General features: G+C 40.5%; 1 protein-coding gene across 2 annotated transcripts in view; it reads left to right on the plus strand.

The window, feature by feature from the left end:
- Window positions 1-18,402, plus strand: part of UNC5D (unc-5 netrin receptor D) — a 150,686-nt gene that overhangs the window by 103,134 nt on the left and 29,150 nt on the right. For both annotated transcript variants that reach the window (XM_034761949.1, XM_034761950.1), the window contains one exon: window positions 5,006-5,090. In XM_034761949.1, the coding sequence (XP_034617840.1) occupies window positions 5,006-5,090 (85 nt within the window). The remainder of the gene's footprint in view (window positions 1-5,005; window positions 5,091-18,402) is intronic.

Raw genomic sequence — 18,402 nt, forward strand, 5'->3', positions numbered from 1 at the left:
CCAGCCCTCTGTGGAGAAAGAAGTGGTTCGGGACTATTTAGAAAAACTGGACGTGCACAAGTCCATGGGGCCAGATGCGCTGCATCCGAGGGTGCTAAAGGAGTTGGTGGGTGAGATTGCAGAGCCATTAGCCATTATTTTTGAAAACTCATGGCGATCAGGGAGGTCCCAGATGACTGGAAAAAGGCTAATGTAGTGCCCATCTTTAAAAAAGGGAAGAAGGAGGATCCGGGGAACTACAGGCCAGTCAGCCTCACCTCAGTCCCTGGAAAAATCATGGAGCAGGTCCTCAAGGAATCAATTATGAAACATTTAGAGGAGAGGAAAGTGATCAGGAACAGTCAGCATGGATTCACGAAGGGGAAGTCGTGCCTGACTAACCTAATTGCCTTTTATGATGAGATAACTGGCTCTGTGGATGAGGGGAAAGCAGTGGATGTGTTATTCCTTGACTTTAGCAAAGCTTTTGATACGGTCTCCCACAGTATTCTTGCCGCCAAGTTAAAGAAGTATGGGCTGGATGAATGGACTGTAAGGTGGGTAGAAAGCTGGCTAGATCGTCGGGCTCAACGGGTAGTGATCAATGGTTCCATGTCTAGTTGGCAGCCGGTTTCAAGCGGAGTGCCCCAAGGGTCGGTCCTGGGGCCGGTTTGTTTAATATCTTTATTAATGATCTGGAGGATGGTGTGGACTGCACTCTCAGCAAGTTTGCAGATGACACTAAACTAGGAGGCGTGGTAGATACACTAGAGGGTAGGGATCGGATACAGAGGGACCTAGACAAATTAGAGGATTGGGCCAAAAAAAACCTGATGAGGTTCAACAAGGACAAGTGCAGAGTCCTGCACTTAGGATGGAAGAATCCCATGCACTGCTACAGACTAGGGACCGAATGGCTAGGTAGCAGTTCTGCAGAAAAGGACCTAGGGGTCACAGTGGACGAGAAGCTGGATATGAGTCAACAGTGTGCTCTTGTTGCCAAGAAGGCTAACGACATTTTGGGCTGTATAAGTAGGGGCATTGCCAGCAGATCGAGGAACGTGATCGTTCCCCTTTATTCGACTTTGGTGAGGCCTCATCTGGAATACTGTGTCCAGTTTTGGGCCCCACACTACAAGAAGGATGTGGAAAAATTGGAAAGAGTCCAACGGAGGGCAACAAAAATGCTTAGGGGTCTGGAGCACATGACTTATGAGGAGAGGCTGAGGGAACTGGGATTGTTTAGTCTCCAGAAGAGAAGAATGAGGGGGGATTTTATAGCAGCCTTCAACTACCTGAAGGGGGGCTCCAAAGAGGATGGAGCTCGGCTGTTCTCAGTGGTGGCAGATGACAGAACAAGGAGCAATGGTCTCAAGTTGCAGTGGGGGAGGTCCAGGTTGGATATTAGGAAAAACTATTTCACTAGGAGGGTGGTGAAACACTGGAATGCGTTACCTAGGGAGGTGGTGGAGTCTCCTTCCTTGGAGGTTTTTAAGGTCCGGCTTGACAAAGCCCTGTCTGGGATGATTTAGTTGGGAATTGGTCCTGCTTTGAGCAGGGGGTTGGACTAGATGACCTCTTGAGGTCCCTTCCAACCCTGATATTCTATGATTCTATGATTTATGTTGGCTTTACAACCGTGTAGCTCCATTATGGCCACAATGGAGAAAGTTCCAATGTACACCATTGTAAGAGGAGCATCAAACCATAAGCTGCAATGGCTGTTGTGCATATGAACTAAAAGAAATGAAAATCTTTATAAATCCAGTTTGTTTTTGTAGGTGATCTCTCTATTATGAGTTTCTCCTGATCAAAAGCACCAGCAGATTCAATTTGGCAAACATTTGTGTTTAATGTAGCATTGAGTAAAGGTCCTTAAGGAAACCTTAAACAATAATTGAGCTTTGCAAACTATAAGGAGCTTTACAGATGACAAGATTCATAATATTAATAGATATATAGGTGGATAACGTGGGGACAAAGAAGAATGCACAGATAATGCCATTTTAAATAATTGGTTTACTCCAACAGCTTTTTGAGATCTAGCAAAGCTCATTTTAAAGGTTAAGAAAGTCGTGCATGCATTTGTTATGCAAAAAAAATACTAAATAGAGAACTCAGAACAGGTTGTTCTGTTGTCAGATCAAATAAAAGGCTGTCAGGTAGCAGGTGTTCCCTCTCGCCCCCCCTGCCCAAATCAAAAGCTAATTGCTGGAGTGACGTGTCAAAAATAGAAACTTTTTCTAGGCCCTAGAGTGTCAAGATATTAGACAGACAATCTATCTTTTTTTACTTCATAACTTGGAGCTCCCTTTTTGATGGCACAGATATTCAGCTGCATTCAATCACTGTGTTCTGATTCCTGTGCTTTTTCTTCTGGGTTGAAAGATGGTAGCGGATCTTTGATTGAGGTGAAGCTGTGATAATTTCAGGCCACCTCTGAGCTCTGAGTAAGCTCAGACTCAATTTCCAGCTCTGTCTGAGTGACGCTTGACTTCAAGTTTGCAAATGTCAAACTACTGTTGTACACATCCAACAATGTGGTCCTGGCCCTTTCAATTTCTTCCTATCCTGTAGGAAGGGTGTGTGTGTGTGTGTGTTTCACCAGAACTCACTGTTGTCCAAAGGAGTTCACCCTGCAAAGAGGCAGGCATTTTTAAATGCTTCATAACTGGGAAATTTCAAAGCACAGAAGGCACCTAACCACTATCCACTTTCACTGGGAATTAGCTGTCTTAACTGTACTTTGTGCCTTTGAAAATCCACCCCCTTAAACATTTGTGGATTTTCTCAGCATCACAAAAGAGCTAACTTCTCTCTATCCCATTCTAATGGAGGAAAATGGTTGCCCTGAAGTTAGCCCTAACTATCAAAGTGTGTGCCTATAACAATACAGGGAGAGCAGTACCTAGGGGATTATCATAAATACGGTGTCTAACCAATGTAATGATGGCCATGCCTCTCTAGTATTGATATTAAAACCTAGTTAATAATGAATCTCATTGTCAGGAGGCTCCAAGCAGGGTTTTTTAATGTGCCTCATTCTTAGCACAATTGAAAGAGACTAATGATAACCAGCATGTTACTGAATAATGTTCATAAATTGGAAGCACAAATAACTTATTTTATAATGAGTCTTGGGCTGCATGACTGTACAGCAGCTCTCAGGCTTACAGGAGCGCAGCTCACGCTGCATCGGTAATGTTATTAGAAGGATGCCATCTCTCCATTGAAATTATAATCACCAAGTTGTATGCTTTTCTACTCTAGCATTGGTTCTTCTGATGAAAGAGAGGGTGAGAGGTTCATTATTTGAGGGGGAGGAAGAAACCCTGAGGTTTTATTTTTGCAAAGGATTTTTTTGTCATGCATAACCAGTTCATTTCTTATCATAAACAAGAAGATGCATTAAAGAGAAGAACTGTGCTCTGTGTGCTCTTATCTGTTAGCTGATGTAAAAGATTTACTTCAAAGCAATTGCTACACACAAAAGAAAGCTCAGGAACTCCACATGAACTGTGGGGCTGGGTTGGGCTGAGCGTCCTTGGCTTTGCAGTGGACTGTATACACCTAGGAGAAAAGCTACTGAGGATTTTAAATTTGGATTATTTCTTTTTAATCTAAATAGCTATATCATCTGACCATACAGAATAAGAATAAAGTCAGTGTCAGAAGTACATTCCCTAGGGGACTAGATGGCTCTGAGAACTTTTAATGGGATACAGAGTCTTTCACCTTTGTGTGGCTGGAGTTGCATTCAGTTCAGAAGTGACTGAAAGTTGTTTGAATCTGATGGCTGCATTAAATAAGTTAGTGGTTTTATTATGTCCCCACTAGGAAATGGGTTTGAGAACCCCTCACAACTGGAACTAAACAGAACCTTTGCTGACAGTCTCAGCAAAGGGGCTAAGGACTGAATGAGCCCATGAGACTGAATCCTCTCGTTTCCATAAAGGAGTCCCTCCTGTGCAGGTGGCATTGATGGCAGAGTGGGCGAGAAGTCTTTCTATACCTAGGGATGAAGAGAAGAGTTCAGTCATCAAGGTTATGCATCCTACATCAGTGGTTCTCAAACTTTTTTTTCATGAACCACTTGAAAATTGCTGAGGGTCTCAGCGGACCACTTAATGATCTGTCCAAATGTTGTTTGTACCATTAGCAAACTATTGTAAAGCGCTATATTAAATAAAATCAGATAAAAGCGCTATATTAATAAAAAACCTTAATAATAAACAACATTTTTTGTTCTACAAATAAAAACACACAACTCATATTTTAATATCTGTAGTCTTACCTTTCTAATGCAAGGGATGTGCCCTCTCTCCCCCGCTGCAGCAGCCCCTGAGCCTCTTTCTCTGGCCGCCACAGCCCTGCACGTCGCAAATTCCCCCCCCCCACTTCTTACCCCACTGCCCTCTCCCACCTATCCCTATTCCCCCTAAGGCCACCACCTCACCTCACATGTGCATCTTCTCCAGGGTCCAGGCACCTAATTAATGGAGCCACGCCTGCATGGCTCCACTAATTAGGTAGATGGCCCTTCATTTTTTCGTATGCTGCCGCCCAGGCACGCACTTTAGAGGGAACAACCCCTGGACCACCTGAATGGAGCTTGCGGACCACTGGTGGTCCATGGACCACAGTTTGAGAACCTCTGTCCTACATAATTCACTGCTGCAAAAATACCTCAATGTCTGCTCTTTCAAAAACTCGCATAATTGCAGGATGCCTGCCCCACTGTTTGTATAAAGCCTAGCCCAGTGAGGACCTAATCCTGATAGGGGCCTTTGGGAAATACTGTAGTACAGACAAATAAACAAACCATTTTAATAAGATGTATTTCCTTAATTTGATAATGGCCCACCCTGTACTACCATTTTCAAACAGGCTTTTTGCTAGGGTAGTATACATTTCAAAGGGTTATAATTCAGAAGCAATTTGTGAGGTTTTCCTTTATGTCCAAAGTATTTCCAGAGCTTTGGATTTGGGAAGTCCAACAATAACCTCTAAACTTGTTCTGTTGTAGGAGTCAGTTTGCTGATACCACATGGAGCTATCCCTGAAGAGAGCTCATGGGAAATCTATCTTACCATCAGTCAAGGGGAGTCCAGGTGAGAAACCAATAAAAATCACATGGCAATACTGTCCCAAAAAAAAATCATAATCCCAGCAAATACTTTTCTGATAACCATCATACCAATTATTGGATTATGTGGGCCTCATTCCACCCTCTTTTACCTTGGTATAATTATTGACTTCATAGGAATTACTGGGGTAAGCAATAGCACGATCAGGTACTTTGTATGCTACCACTCTGAAAACACATTCAGATATGAGAACTCTGTTGAAGGACTGGATAACTCGGGGGAACTGGGTTTTTTAGTAAGGAATCTTGAACTTCTAGGTTATCAGTCTGACTCTTCCCATTGCTGATGAATAGTTATCACCATCCTATGGACATTCAGTGACCTATGTGAAATGAATGAATGGGTTCTCAGTCAAGTTCTTAGTGCATAGATAGTCCAGTTCCTAACTTATAGATAACTCTGCTCTGAAGTCACTATCAGAAACTGTAGTCACAGACAGCCAACAAGAGAGCAGACTGTCATATTGCCCCAGCAAGAATTGAGTGGACCATGGAAACTGAACTGTCCTTTGACCATTAGAAGTGTGATCCTTGTGCATTGCATTTGGCAAGGTGGTGAAGAGGGTGTTTGAAGTGCCTTTGCCCTGCATTTTTTCTGTTTTGTGGATAAATAAAGGAGTTCATTCTCCCAGGCTTTCAATCCAGCACCATTGCAATCACTTTAAATAAGTAGAAACAGAAGGAAAAGGAAAGTTGTTACTAAGCTTTTGATAAGTTCAGGCAGCTGATTTTTGTGCAGCTGTATCATATGTGCTGCCATTATCTCTGCCACATAAAATATACCTAGCTACTCTTTTGGACCTTTTCATAAACGAAATGGCCATTAGACATGGGGGGGGGTCTGAATTCTGCTATCACTTATGCCAGGAGTAACTATATTGTAATCAGTGGAGTTTCTCCAGATCTACATCAGTGTGAAAGTAGAATTTGACCAAGGGTCTCTTACCTCAGATTAGTTTTTTTCCCCTTTTTGTTACGAAGGAAAACAGCCAGAGAAACAGATGGTTTTAACAGATTTTGATAGCTGTTCCCATAAAAGGATTTTCTGTTTCCCAGTGGCTTTAACTTTTCACACAACATGGGTTATAAAGAATCAAAGTGCTCTCTCAGTCAGTTGTTTTTCAGAGCCCAATGGATTTTGCTGATGTGCAGTGCTAAGTTTGGCACAAGTTATTTTCTAGGTTCTGCTAAGTTCTGTCTGGAAACTTTGTTCTCAAATACCAGGAGACTCAGTAGAGTTAAAAAGTGAAATTTTACTTAATAGAATCTAGTAACTGAAGTGAGCACACTTAGGTCACAAATGTAGCATATTGTCACAATGCTAGTAAAAGGATTTGAGGGGAGGCAGATGTGAAGCGGGTAGGGTGCTAGCCCTACTTCTTAATTGTCACTAATTACAGGACAATCCTTAAATTTTAGAGCCCAAATTCCTTTTATCTCAAATGCAAAATTGTGAAACAGAATAAATCAGATCTGTGTCAGGAACCCAGTTTACAATATTGAGTTTCTAGGTGATGTTTATTCCAAGTCAAATAATCCTACTACTGCATTATTTTTCTTGTTGCTTTTGGATCCTTGTCCCTCAGCTGAGTCTCAGCAGGGTAGTTCTTGTGGGGATATCTGTGACTTGAAGGGGCTTGGCAGACCTTAGGAACTGCACTAGTCTTAGGTTGCTTTGAGAACCTGGGATGAACCATACAGACGTTCATTAGTTAAAGCTTCTTAGTAAGGCAGATGAGTTTACACACATTCAGCAGATGGGCAAATTGTGATGGAAAGATAAAACCAAAAATTTCCAAGTGTGTCTACTAATTTGAGGTGCCCAACTTGAGAAATGTAGGATATGTGGGTGCTCAGCACCTCTAAATATCAGGCTGGAGGTGTTTTAGATTGGGTACCCAGAATTAAAGCACTTTTGAAAACTTGTTCCTAAATATCTTGCCTGAAATCATAATGGTGGAAGAGAGACAGAGGAAAAACACCCACACCCATCTCTGACTCTAAATTATTCTCCAATCATTAGACAATACTCAGGGCCTTCTGGACTTTTAACAGTGCTAAGTGTTATCTGACTGCTAGCCACTTCCTGCCTTTAGTGCCCCCACTGTTGCACATCAGAGTTATTTTCCTTTCCAATATTTCCATTTGAGTGTATTTGATATGCACTTGAGAAACTGGCATGTTAGTGGGTTGTTTTCATCCCCTTTTACTGTACATATTGACTTAGAGTTGCTCTAGCTTCTTGGGTAAATATAACTTGTCACTTAGTTTTCTCGGTGATGTATTTACTCAAGAGAGTTTGTCACAAGAATTCTGGTTAATATATACTACTGAGATGTATTTTTCTAAATTAAGCAAACTTGATTTTATCATTAAATAATGTTAAGATTAAAGATAAAAATCAGTAAGCCTAGGACACTTAGAATCTTAAATTCGCCTTTTGCTCCTACTATTAAGCCACAGTATGTATCATTTAAAGGTTTGTTTGCACTTCTGCTGAGTATAACTTTCCTTTTTCTCTTACTGTTTACACTGAGATTCTTTATCTTGTGATCCTGACAAATCTCTGGCTAAGCAGTGTCAGCCTAGTACTCGGATGCGAGACCTCTAAGGTACTGTAGGAAACAGTGTTGGCAGTTTAGGTTTTTATACCCGCTCAAGTCACCTAGGCATCACTTTGCTCTCTGAATTAGTGTTGAAACAATGCCCTGATATGTTGCTAGAGCACAACTGGTTAATTCCATATAGTTAATTCCATATAGTAGCTTGATGCTGTTTATACTTCATCATGTAAGTTTTCTGACTTGTTTTCATATTTTATCATCTGTTCCATTACCATTAAGCACAAATTCTGTTTTCTCAGTCTGTTACCAAGAACTGTTCTGAAACCCAACTTCCCTTCAGTCTTTGCCTGAGGCTTCCAAAAAATTTCCCTGCTTTAGCTCACTAGGTGCGAGGATTAGATTTATTAGTTTTTCCATCACTACCACTGGTACAAGATGCAGTGGGACATTCCAAACAACATTCTTACAGTGTAATTAAATAAGCTCCCACTTTTTGCATGTTTCTTTAGCTTCCTTCAACTTCGCTTTCATAATTTACATTCCAAACTGAGCTGAACAGACAAGTTGCAATAATAATTTCAGTGGTGAATTTCAAGATCACTCTTTTTTTTTTTTTTTTTTTTTTTTTTGGAGGGGAGGGGATGCACCCTCTGTATAGAGGGGCCAGAAGCAGGCTTATGTACCTCTCAAGCCCTATTTTTAACACTTGAATAGTGGTCCAAGACTGGCCAATTCCCAGAGGTTTGTCTCCATGAAGCATTATGGGGATGGAGATGGCTCTTGTGTTCAAGGAAAGGAGCACTTTGACTTTGTTTAGAAATGTGGGACTTTCTTCTCTTCGCGTGGGGTGATAGACTCTTTATATGCAATCGTTTTCTTTTTTTTACATCACTTCTTTTTTGAAATATTGTCCACTTTTCCTGTACCTATATTCAATATAGAGTAAATATTTGGTTACAGTAGCTTAGATAAATAATTGCAGGTGTTTTTCTTTAAAAACCAAGAGGAAGAGCTGTCTGTGGATTTTAAAGTCCAGGGATATTTTCCAAAACTTATTGTGAAACCCTTTTCTGCTTTTCTCTGATATCTGAACTCCTTTGTGAGAACTTTTACATTCCATCCCCATCTGAAATATTAAGATATGTGAAGGAAAGGAGGGGAAAAAAGCAGCTGTTTCATCTGCAAGGATTATGCAGAAGTGAATTAAAATGGGTTAATTAAATACAAGTAGCAAATTTTGCCTGCTGTTTTATTTTTGTGGGCAGAAGCAGGGGTGGTGAGAACCAGACCAGAAAATTACCATAGGGAGATTTTTTTTTAATGCAATCCTATAAAATGAAACAAATGCAAACATTGATTTATTTTTCCACTATAATACAGGCAATGTTTCCTTTTCAAATAACGGAGACAGCATTGATACAGCCATCTTAGCTTTGCTGGAATAAAACAGACTTGTTTAGCAGCAGCAGCATCCTGTACTGATACGCAGGGAACCTGGTTGCCTTTTGTTGCTTCTTGTTTCCCATGGCAGAAGAAGCTGCAATCTCTGCAGAGTTGATACAGAACTGTAACTCAGTATCACTTTACTGACCATATGCATTAAGCAGCCACCTCTCGAGTGAAGGACATCAGCCATGTGGACAGCTCACTGTACAGCAGTGGATGAAAGGTTAAATTATGGGTTCAGGAAAAGGATGTTTGTTCCCTTTTCCTTACAAAAGTTCTGCTCTGTGTAGTCATTTATGATTCAATAGCAGTTCTAGTAAAGTTTCATCCAAAAGACTGTCCACCCTCCCTGGTTTTCAGATATCACAGTCTAATTTGTTGTCTACATTAGGTGGATGAACAGATGTATCTACTTCTTAAGAATGTAGTGTTGACCCTTGAATGTGTGGTTCCAGGAAGCCATCGGGGGCAGGGATCATGTCATCTTATGACATGATCCCTGGTTAAAGCGGAGATCGTTCAGTATATTAGACTAGTCATCATTACTATCACCTCCTTCTTTCAGCCCCTGTGGGGAGAAGGTAGACATTAAAAGACATTCTGAATTAAGCCCAGATCTTTCCCCCTGCTCTGGTTCCATTGCTATCATTTCAAAAATCAAACCATAATTTTTGTCCCATCATCTGTGCAATATACCAATTCTTACCACAAATCATCTGTGTCGGTTGTGAATTGGTGTCATACAATCCTCTAGAATGTGGGTCTTGTGCTAAATCTAGAAGAAGAAGAAATCCACGTCTTAAAATGTTCCAGAGTCTTGAAGCACAGTGCTCCTGGCCAAATCAGCCATGGAACCGGTGATCTCTCTAAAAGGAGTCCAAGCCAAAGGTCTGATGATCACAAATATGTTGTTTGTCACGTAGAGCCTCAAGAATGGGGCTGGCTGCTGGGGCTTTATAACGGATGCATTGAAGGGCTCCCTGAGAGTAAAGAAATAGGCAAGCTTGCTCTCAAAAATACCATACTTCCTTTGATGCTGGCAAAATACATTGGATATTGATTTCTCAGAAAGTAACAAAAACCCTGTTGATTCAGGCCCTAGCAAGAATTAGAGTGAAACATCTCTTGCCTCCTTGCTTAATTCTCTCTCTTTAAACCTCCTTAAGCCGCTAACACTGAGCAAGAGCCATACTGTAAAAAAAAGCCAGCAATCTGGTGGCTTGCTCCCTGAACCAAAAAGTCACATCACTGGAGTTACCCACACATAGCCGGGAACTGTGGCTGATTGGAGTTAGTGCAGCTAGGAATATGTTATTTGCCTGACAGTGCTGGGGATTCTTCCCACTTTTGATGTCTCTTAGTGAAATAAATTAATAGGCACATAGAGACGGGGATGACACAGAAAATCTGGATTCAATTCCAGCTCTGTCACCAATTCTTTTTATGGTCTTGGACAAGTCATTTAGTTGTCCCGTGCCTCAGTTTCTCATTTGTAATATAGGCTAGATCTACAGTTACACCTAGGTGACTGGCATGTAGGTGTGAGCATCCTTATTGCAAAGCCATATCTGCAAAAGTATGTCCTCACTGCTTCTTGCCTGAGTCTGGCTGGGACACAGCCAATGGTTCTTTGTGCTGAGATGCTTTAGGATTCTTTCCCAGTCAATTGTGTCAATACCTGGGGGAATTGTGGGAAGGGCACTGGAGGACTATCAGCACCTGAGTGATTTTCCCTGCATCTTCACTACATTGAAGGCAGGTTCCAGCCTAAGTTTCAGTGGAGCCTGGGCTTTAAAAAAACCCCTCCCCCTGGGCTTAAGGGACCTCCAAACCTGGCTCAGAGGTTTTGCTGTATAGATGGAAGAGAGGAGGGGGAGTTATGATTAAAACCTAGGTCAGAGCCCAGTTTTACTGTGCCGTGTAGTAGACATCCCCTTGGAAATAATGAATCCTTTCTCCTATTCTTTGTCTGTCTTGTCCATTTACACTTCAAGCTCTTTGGGGGCAGGGACTGCCTCCTACTGGGATCCTAACAGAATAGGGGTCCAGCTAGGGTTGCCAACTGTGACTGAAGCTATTCTGGGAGATTCCCCCCACCCCATGACATAATATCATTTTCTTAAAATATCCTATTAAAATCTCCTGGATTGCTTTCAGTATTCACCGGGAGATCGATGCCGATTCTGGGAGACTCCAGGCCAACCCTGGAGGGTTTGGTCCAGTCTCGGGTGGCACCTCTTGGTACTACTGCAATACAAATAATAAATTAACTGCATTCAGAAGCGAAAGACTGATCGATATAGGCTACTTGTTCTTCCATACAAAGAGTCTGCACTCACTTAAAGGAGAAATAATAGATCTATTAGGAGCAGCAAACATTTCCTTTACCCTTACTTTTGGGAATAGCCAGTGATGTGCCAGAGTCCTCATCAGCAGTAATGTTGAAGTATTGGAAGTGAATCTGTAGGACTGGAAAGCCAGATGTCGTGGGATTGTCTGGATCATAAGGAATAACAGGATTTCTTAGCAGACAATGAAATTTGGCAGTGCTGTGAGTATTTTGGCAAGAGACTGATTGAAATCCTATTCCCTATTGAAATCCCCCCTTAAAAAAACCTGGGTCCTGGATTTCCAAGTGGTTTTTGACCACTTTATGTGATAGGTTCACACTTATGGAAGGGTTTACATAACAACTTCTAGGCCCCTCTCAAAAAAAAAAGCGCAAGATGAGCATTTTAGGTCACAAAATGCTAAACAGTACTTCATTAGTAGTGACAGCAGCTCCACACATCAGAGCACAGAAATGATTTAAGAACCCCTAATCAGCTGTAAGATTTTGACTAGAAATTGTGCTTGCATTCACAGCAGCTGATTTCTGAACCCCACACAATCTTCACAGCTGTTCATGCAGAGGTGCTGGAGGGAGAGGAGACTTTGTGTGGTCCTCTTGTCTCTCACATACTAATGCTCCAAAACAACCTGCTGCCAACAGCAAGCCCGGAGAGATTTAAAAGAAAAATAAATAAAAATTACATGCTGGAATTCAATTAGTTTGTTGGGGAGGGTAGGAGAGAGAAGTTTGCCAGCTGTGTCTCCTCCAGCACTTCACATTCAATAGTCAATACCATGTCTTATTGGGGTTCAGAAAGAATAGGACAATTGCTGTAATAAAAACACTCAAAGCGCTAATGGTTTTTGCGTAGCCTTGACAATTTGGCATTCAAGCTTTTGTTTCTTGTGGAAGAACCAGGGCCGGCTCCAGCACTTCTGCCGACCCAAGCAAAAAAAAAAAAAAAAGCCGCGATTGGCGGCGGCAGTTCAGCGGCAGGTCCTTCGCTCCTAGAGGGAATGAGGGACCTGCTGCCCCCGAATTGCCGCAGGTGCCGCCCCTCTCCCTTGGCCGCCCCAAGCACCTGCTTGTTAAGCCGGTGCCTGGAGCTGGCCCTGGGAAGAACCACAATGCTCTGAGTAAAAACAATTAAAAGGGAATGGGGAGAAAGAATAAAAACTGAAACTAATGAATACAGCTATTCAGCTCTGTTGAGGGACTGAGTGTGACGTGCCATGCCAAATCAATCCACTCATTCACTAACACGAACAGCCTATCTCCAGAAGTGGCCAATACCTGACATGCATTGGGGGGGGGGGGAATTGCTATACCTCCCCATTTCTATGACTTAATTAATGTGTGTAAAGTAGTATGAGATGCTCAGAGGGAAGGTTCTATTTAAGTGCAAAATATTGTTAACTTACAATTACCCAGATTAGAGTAATAGAAAGTTATTCAACACAGAATATAGACCCAATACAAACAATAGGGCTAGCCCAATTATTACTGGGGCAGATTCTGCCCCCAAGTGTTCAAATCTTGTCTGGTCACAATTTTCTTAGGTCTCTCTTTTTTTTTTTTTTGGTCCCTTTGACACTCCATAGTACAAATTGCTATAATTTTAACAGTGTATTTTAATACCACACGGATTGTAATATGAAAGTGATGAGAATAGCCCAAATGAGTCTTAATTAAAGATGCAGCTGGAAAGATAACAATGGATTGTGTTCGCTAAGAGGTTTGAATAACATGAACCTTCCTTCACTAAGGGGAAAACCACCGGTTCATGCATCCGATGGCATTTTGAAAAGGGGCTCCACATAGTGTAATTATGCCTTATTTGTGTGCGTCCTTTCTTTTATTGCCAGTTCTTCTGGAAGAAATAGCAAGTCCTATTAAGGTGATTTACCATAAACATCATTGCCACTCCAGTTAAGTTCTTATGTTTACTACTTTAACTATGCTGCAATTATCACCTGTTGAACCAGAACTCTGTGCTTCAAAAGACTGCCGAGTGACATGGGACCCAGTAACTACTGCATTGTCTTAGTTGTAGCAAATATAAAATGGCGCTCATTTTCCCAAATGAGGTGACTGGTTGCACACTGAAAATGGGGCACATAAACGGATACCATTGTGTGTGCTCAGATTAGAGACAGATGTATCACATCCAAATATAAGGAGGAAATAAGATCACTCACTACACAGTATTAGAGTTTTGAGACATTCCTTTCCTGGTAGGGCAGTGGAATTGTGTGTTAAGTGTTCATAGAATTCTCCCAACAAAGTAGGAGAAATTTGGCAGGAGTAATAGAATTTTAAGGCACAGGGCTGTCTGTACGCAAGTCTAGTGGCCCATACCTGAATTGCTCGCCTTTCTCAAACAATGCTCAGTCTGACTCTAAAGACATTTGGAGGAAAAAATGTATGTAAGGTCTTGGTATTCCAACATAAGTGTATCTATCTATGTTAGGTACTGGTATAGTTTCTATTACCATATTATCTGAGTATATCTGGCCTGTATCACTTAAAATAAAATATCCTGTACAGGTCAGGTCAGCTCCTTAGCTTGTGAACTCAGAGCAGGGGCCGCTGTTTCTTAAATGTTTGGAAAATTATTAGCAAGTTGTGGGTGCTACCATAAGTAGTAATATTGTTTAATTTACACTTTTTCCAATACGTAAAATATATTTAACTATTGATGCTAAAGCTGCACTATTTCCAGAAACACCACCCATATACATGTTTATAGATATCCCAGACTGTCACAGGTTGGAGTAGAATGAATTAAAATGAGGTCAGAGTATGGAGGTAGAGGCAGAAAGAAGCTGATTGAAAAGATTAGAAGAAGAAAAGTGGAGGAGGGAAAATTTCATGATTCAGGGTTCTATTTGCCTATTTCTCTCTCTGACATTCTGGTTTGATTGCATTCCAACAGAAGTGTGATGATTCCATGATAATCAAATGCAGTAACCCACACTGCATGAAAAACTGAATGTATTTCAGATATTCATTGAATTGTTACTTCCTAACCTCCATATAAGGTATGGACACTGCTTTACACTGTGTATGTGAACTGGCCATTTAAAAATCGATTTGCACATAGTTTGTAAGTGTCTAATTTGTTAAATCAATCAATTCTTCATAAATGTGTGAGAAGACAGATTAATTCAGGTTTACATATAATATGTAACTTATGCAATATTTCTGTTGACTTTTGTGTTAATGTAGAACTTGACACTAAAAACTGTGCAAAATTCCTCACCCCCTACCACATTTATTGCCCCAAAAACAATAAATCATCACATTTCTGTTGTAAAGGGAATGGTGCATGACTGCAGATTGCATATATTTTGCTGTTTGTTGTCAAAATATTCATTTTTAAATGGATTTTTAAAAATAATTAATTTACTTTCTTTTTCCCCCAAACCAGTTCTGGTGTTTATATTTAACGGCTTGAGGTTAAAAAAAAAAAAAAAGCACATTTATGAGTCTGAAGTAACATGAAAGTTAGTATTCCTGTCACCCAGAAACTGAATTACCATGGGAAATCCAGATTCAAGGCACAGATCTTGGGCCTCCATGTACAGAGCTAGAGCTCTTTGGCTTCCTTTCTCTAGGCACTATGGTTCATTCAGAGCCAAGTTCCCATTAGCTCTGTTATCTTTATATATCACATTGATTTGTGGTCTGTTTTTAGCCAGTAACAATAAAATAGCAAAACAAGCGTAATCCCTCTCCTCCCCTTCTCCACTAACATACCTTGCATCCAACCCCACTGAGTTAAAGCAAAGAACCTGCTAGGGCTTGAGTGTGTGTACGTCTTTAGCCCCACTCCCATCTTTCTGGTTTCAGTGCCTTTGCAATATGTAAGGGGAGAAGAACATGTGGCCTGTAGCCCCTGCTGATGATCTGCCTTCCCTCTAGAAGATACGTGAGCAGCCACTTCTACAGCTAAAATAAACAATGCTTTTAATGGGCACCAATTCTTCTCTTGGAAGCTAGATCCTCTCCATAACATTCTCACACTGACTTCAGGCCTAGAAGCCAAAGTCCATTTCAGGATCCAGATCTCTGTAGCTTGGAGATTGAAATACAGACTCTATTAGTTTTTGTGATAGGAAATGTTAAAAACTTTTCCTCCCTCTCCCCTCCCCCCCCCCCCCCCCCCCCCCCCCGTGGGCAATAATTCAAAACACGGCAGCATCAGATTCAGGAGAGCACTAGGATGTCAGTTACAAGGGATGGGCCGCAAACAAGCAGGCAGACATGCTGGGAATTACTTGGCTGATTGTCCCAGCATTCACACCAGTGAGTACAATGTAGCTAGGCTTGAAAGGATTAGATTTTTCAATAAATGTCGGTTAACGTCGATTTCGCCAACCACACACTAACTGACGAAAAAATATTTCCTTCAATAATAATCAAAATGTACAGATAGGCAAAGTAAAAAAAAGTTACTTTAGTATGTAATAATGTCTGATATAAGGATATCTACTTTGCGTATTTTGGCATGTGATGTTGGCAGTTTGTTATAGAAGTAACTTTTCATATTGCAGTTTAAACTTTTCATATTGCACTATTAAATCATTATTGTCTGACCGCCCCATAATTTCTCGCAATTGTGAAAATTTAAAGAGATAAAAATAAAAAATTCTTAACACATAATTTGGTGCCACTGTGAAAATTACATGAATAAAAATGAAAATATATTTAAAATAAACACCCATTGAAATGATAAAAAAATTGAAATCAATGTCTGCCAAGTCTAAATGTAGCCACTGAGGAAGGCATGCTGGTAAAATAAAATTAAAGGCCAGATCCTCAGCTGTGCTTAATGTCTTTTTCAGGTTGTTAAGAATGTGATAATCACACACCATTGGCTTATTTATGTAGAGTTATTGCAGGGCCTAGAAGAGCAGTGGCAAAAATTACTGTTAAATTTCTCTCTGGGATATCTATGGTTGCTTCCTCTGTAGGTGGAATCTGGGAATCCACCCTCTCCTAGGAGTCATCTTTTCCTTCAGCTGTATTTCTTAGAGACAACTTCTGCCTCACTTCTGATCTACCTGCTTGTGTATCTGTTCCATTAGACTATGGCGTTCTGTATCAAGACAGTATGTAGCATATTAAAATGACCTCTATACTGCTGTTAGGCATGGTATTCCAAAAGATGGGCTAGAAAGGTGATCATACCAGCATTAATCTATCCTACAGCTATGTTAGAATAAGAGAAAAATATTATGCTGCAGTTATGTACCACAGCATAGAAAAAGAACCATAGATTCATTGCTCATATTAATTCATAAACAAAGAAAACGCATTGTGCAATGTTTGAAGACTCGGGAAATGTTGCACAGTGTAGTGGTTGGAGCCAGGCATTGTGAATGAGGACTCCAAAGTTCTCTCTTTCTGTACCACAGACTTGCGCCGTGACCTTGGGCAAGACAATTAAGCCACAATTCATCATTTCTTTCCACCATGCATAGTTGTGGAAATTGGGTGGTAAGATGCTACCAGATGAGAACAGTAGCACAGTGAACTAACTTTTAATCATTGCCTGGAACCCAGTGTCATCATTTACACCAATGCCTCGGTTTTTGATGCCCAATTTGAAACACTTTTTTGCTTGTTTTCCCAGAGGTGCTGAGCTCTGAATGACTTTATTTGGAGTTCTGGGTGCACAGTGCCCCTGGAAAATCAGGCCCAAAATGTCAATATTGGGAAATTAAAAACTGAACCACCCAAAATTTGAGGCCACCTCTTTCAATTTGAGTTTTAACCTCTCTGTGCCATCTGTAAAATGGAAAGGAATAACATTTGCTTCATGAGGACTTTGTGAAGCATCATTCAATATTCACAAAGTATTTAATTTCTTATGACACCTATCATATGAAGATTGCATTTTATCTATTTCTTATTAATATGATATAAGTTTATTTCTTTGCCCTAGTAGTTGTTGCTTTTATTTTTATTTTTATTTTTTTGAGTTAAGGCAAGCCTTGCCTTATTTTGTGGGGATTTGTAAAATTAAAAAATGGTTCCATTCTCAGCAAAAAAAAATATTCCTTTATTTTAGAAAGGAAATGACATTTTTTCAAATTTTGAAATTTTCGTTTGATCAAATTTGATTTTAAACATGGAAATTCCAAATTTGTAATTGAGATGCCCCCCTCCCCAAAAAACACAACCAAAAATCCAACATTTCCTCTGATCTGTGCAAAAGGCAGAATATTGTAGAATAAAATAGGAAATTATTCTCTGTAAAACCACATGGAAAAAAATGGCTATTTCTGCACAGCTCCATTGCCTATTTCTCTCTCCTTTACTGGAAACCTGTGAAGCTCTTGATTTTGATGGATTTGGAAGGATTGGATCTGGTTACTGATTTGTTTACTCTGCACCCAAGGGAATTTTAAATACCTGCATCTTGTAATGTTTCCCTTGCTTAATAAATAGTCCTGAACTGCATCAGATTCCTAATACCTTGTCAGTTGTTATAGAAAAGACTCCTGCTATTTGCAGTAAGTGTGAAAGTTCATCTAATTAGTTGATTTCAGTTCATTTGGCATTAAATAATTCCCAGAATTCCCTGTGTTTGTACAATATGTGCAACAGGGGGAATGATTCTCTGAAAGCAATTAAATTGCTTGTTTCAGAAGAGCTTGTCATTGGTCATTCACACACATCCCTACTATTACTCAGTCAGCAATTACACTGAGCCACAGTGACCATTATTGAGGCTATTCTGTTTCAGTGATTGTAGCTCACAGTTTACTTCTTCGGGGGGAGTTTTAGGCCACAGGTGCATTGTCCCAGTCCATTTCACATCATCCTCCAGCCAACCGGACAGACGTCTTCCTTTCTTTTTGTGAGAAGTGTTTTTTCTTCTTAACACTTCAAAAACTTGACTTATTGTGAATCATCACCAGTAGCCT

This window comes from Trachemys scripta, chromosome 2, assembly GCF_013100865.1.
Source record: "Trachemys scripta elegans isolate TJP31775 chromosome 2, CAS_Tse_1.0, whole genome shotgun sequence".
NCBI classification, from domain to species: Eukaryota; Metazoa; Chordata; order Testudines; family Emydidae; genus Trachemys; species Trachemys scripta.